The sequence below is a fragment of the Physella acuta genome, unplaced genomic scaffold (assembly GCF_028476545.2).
Source record: "Physella acuta isolate Inbredline_101_S28 unplaced genomic scaffold, ASM2847654v3 ptg001808l, whole genome shotgun sequence".
In the NCBI taxonomy this organism is placed as follows: domain Eukaryota; kingdom Metazoa; phylum Mollusca; class Gastropoda; family Physidae; genus Physella; species Physella acuta.
Window position 1 is genome coordinate 13,780 of NW_026733318.1, and position 3,721 is coordinate 17,500.

The 3,721-nt window shown below is 35.0% G+C and overlaps 1 protein-coding gene across 2 annotated transcripts in view; it reads left to right on the top strand.

The window, feature by feature from the left end:
- Window positions 1-689: 689 nt before the first annotated feature.
- Window positions 690-3,721, top strand: part of LOC131930590 (cyclin-dependent kinase-like 1) — a 35,659-nt gene continuing 32,627 nt past the window's right edge. For both annotated transcript variants that reach the window (XM_059287141.1, XM_059287142.1), the window contains exon 1: window positions 690-1,208. In XM_059287141.1, the coding sequence (XP_059143124.1) occupies window positions 1,165-1,208 (44 nt within the window). In that variant the 5' untranslated portion in view covers window positions 690-1,164. The remainder of the gene's footprint in view (window positions 1,209-3,721) is intronic.

The following is a 3,721-nucleotide window of genomic DNA, read 5'->3' on the forward strand; positions in this document are numbered from 1 at the left end:
AATGCATGGCTTTCTGATGACTCCTGACCGATTCCAATTCTTACACAACGTGCATTATTGCACAATCCCCCGGTAATTAAAACGAGTGGCCAATCACGGAATAATTGTGAGGAAATTGAAAGACAACACTGATTGCCCCAGCCCATGGAAATGTAAACAACACGACACCTGATGTTGGCCTTGACCTTGACATTAAAAAATCATTAACTGCCAGCAGTCACGCAGGACTAGACTTGTAGTTGAAATTCTTCCCGCTCAAACATAACATGAATATATTATATATATATATATATATATATATATATATATATATATATATATATATATATATATATACCCTTTACCTTTAAGAATAATGTTCGCCCTGAAAAGAAATCTCACATTTTATATTGATGTCGACTAAATGATTGATCTGGCAATCAATCGACTGCTTTAATTATTTATAGCAACAATTAAAAGCGTGTAGGTGTAAAAGCGTGTTAACTGTATACAGTTTTTGATGACATATTGAAACAATTCCGAGCCTATCAGCGCCACCGAAGCGCGCGGACTACACCCAGCCGCCATGAAGAAGAACGAAGACGAGGCTGTGAGAGACACCCAACGATCCGTGCCAGCTGCTTGGCTAGTGACGTGAGCAAACAGTCGCGCGCTGCTGTCGTCTGCGGTGACACAGATTCCACCGCGGGTGTTGCTGGGGTTCCACGTTTTTTGTGGGGGGCAGGTACAATAGTTGTTCAATGCATTCCGTTTCAAGTGGCTGAACGTTCTATAGAACTCTAGCGTGCGTTATACTCCTTAAGTGGTTTCCACCAAACGCAAAGGATATCGGAACTTAATTTTGTGGGATTCGAGTTTTTCACAGCGTACGTTTATTTTTAGAACTTAAGGTGCGCACAACTCGAGCAAGATATAAAAAAAAAACACTTTTGAAGTTGTGGGCTACTGGTTTATTGTGTTAAAAATTGTTGTAAAAATCCAAACTTTCTAAAAAAAAAAACTCACCGGAGAATGGTCGTAAAACAGGTGCAAGAGTTACTTGTAAAACTACATTCGGACGGTTTGATCGTCTAGCTTGGGAGTCCCTGATTTGTGGCTCTTTAATGTGAATGATTGGAGCCACTGTCCAGCGGAGTACGGATGTCAGGAGACCTATAGGACCAGATGATGAGAAACTTCGGCTACTTCCCCATTGCTCCCATTGGAAGGTAGGTCTTCAGTACTGCTTGATTAAAATTAGAATCATTAATCATCGCTAGAAAAAATAGGAATATTAAAAGCATATATAGATATTATATATAGTCTATATATATATATATATATATAGTCTATATATATATATATATAGTCTATATATATATATATATATATATATATATATATATATATATATATATATATATATATATATATATATATATATTACACGCTACAAACGTTTCTCTGATACAGCTCTAGATCTTACAAGTTCAACCAACTTGCTGTATTAAAGATCCCATACATTGAATCGTTTCTCTGATACAGAGCTAAACTAGATCTAACAAATGAGAGACCAGTACCAGACTAACCAGAGTCTGGCACTGAGCTAAGGATCTTTCGCCTGTTTGTATACAATGTTAGATCTAGGTCTTCCTAGCATAAGATTGTGTAACATGTTGCTGCGATAAAAAAAATTAAGGCTGCGGTGATAGATCTAGATTCAATGTGAAATGTCGTCCACCTTTATGAAACTATTCGAGTTGTCAGTCCTTTAGAAACTCGACATATTTTAAACTCACTTCTTACCCATTACACGATTTGTTATAAAAAAAAATAAACCAAAAAACAAATGCTAATACACACACACACACGTATATATGTTCTTTTCTTCTCCCTAAATTTTTTTTTTTTTAGTTCTAAAGCGATGGGCTGCTGTTAAGATATAACTGCAAATCTACAAACAGAATGTTATTGTATTCTATTCTTCTTACTTTAGACTACACCATTCTGCTTCAATAAAATACATTCCCTTATATTCCAATACACTGTACTACATCTATAATTTAATCTACTTTAAGAGAAGCTTTTTATTACATTCTACCATTCTCTATTACGTAGGGGACACACCTTATTTAGAAAATACAAACTTTTGTTTAAATTAAAAATTAAGGATAACAAAATTAATTTGCTCATCATTCATTACTATGTCATAAGCAAGAGCCTAAAAATTCTTAGATTGCCCTTTGTTTATTGTTTACTTTATAACTTATGTATCTAGTCATTGTGGTCGAGCTTACTACTGGATTTGTATTTATTTAATTAAAAAACAAACTTTTTGTGTATTAACTAGAGTACCCATTGTGCATTGCTGCGATCTAGTTCTTCACGCTTGAATGACCAAACATTTTATAAAGGCTTCATCAACGCGTTACCAATCTTGAATTTTTAGACGCCGACCTTGTTTAAAAAAAAAGAGTTATTTAAATGTAAACAAAACAGACACCATATTTATTTAGTTGTTGGGGCGCGGGTTTGTCAAACACTCAAACGCCACAGGGCGTGCCGCATGAAAGCATTTAGTGAACGTTATCGACATCCGTTCAAATGAATGCAGACGCAAATGAATGTAGACGCAAATGAATGTAGACGCAAATGAATGTAGACGCAAATGAATGTAGACGCAAATGAATGTAGACGCAAATGAATGTAGACGCAAATGAATGTAGACGCAAATGAATGTAGACGCAAATGAATGTAGATGCATTAGTGCTCATGGGGGAGCACCTTGTACACTCGGCCACACGATCGCCGGGGCGCCGGCGGATGCATCTGATGTAGTTTGACCATTCAATCAAGTAGTACCCCTGACACCCTGTGAGGGACGCCCAGTCAACAAATCCCTGGTGCCAAGATTTAGATAGTTTTTTTGGGAACTCTGGGTACAAAACCGCACCCTACAGCTGTCCCTTTGAAATTCATTTTTTTTAAACGCAGAAACCTTCCCAGGAGTATTCCCAACAACTTACAAAGTTTTGTGGCCATCGGATCATGGCGCTGTAATTCATTAAAGACAAACCTACAAACATTTGTATAGAGACAGATAAAAAAACCCAGAAACAATGTAGTTGCCAGTTGCAGGTTATAATCTTATTTCTGCTATATAAATTTTAAAAATATTTAAGCGAAAAAGGATTGTGACTAAAATTATGCATGATCTGCTTTTTTTTCCCCACAAGCATTTCTTTAACTTGATTTCTCGCGCTTTCATGGGTCAATACTTGCAAGCAAAATTTTGACAACTTTTACAGGACCGATTTCTTTCAAACTTGACACGTGACTCGATACAAATGAATGTGACATAAGTTTTGGCTTAATTAGATGTTTAATCGATTTTGTTTAAAATTACTTACAGATTCTTACATTAAGTATTATAATTACATGCTATTACACACATTTGCGTTCAAGAACGAGAAATAAAGTTAAATAAAAGCTTGTAGAAACGTGTATAATAACCGTCTTTTATATTTAAACTAAAAAAAAGAATAAAATAAAATGATGTTCTTTAATTCTTATGTATGGATACCGTAACAAAATTTTTAAGCGACCCACGCTTTTCTTTATAGTGATTTATTACAAACGTTTTTGTTTTAATTAAATAAGATTATATTTAGATCATTTTTGCGCCGAACGTGCTAATTTAGGCAACATTTTGTTTTTAGCTTTATTATATTATTTTTACATC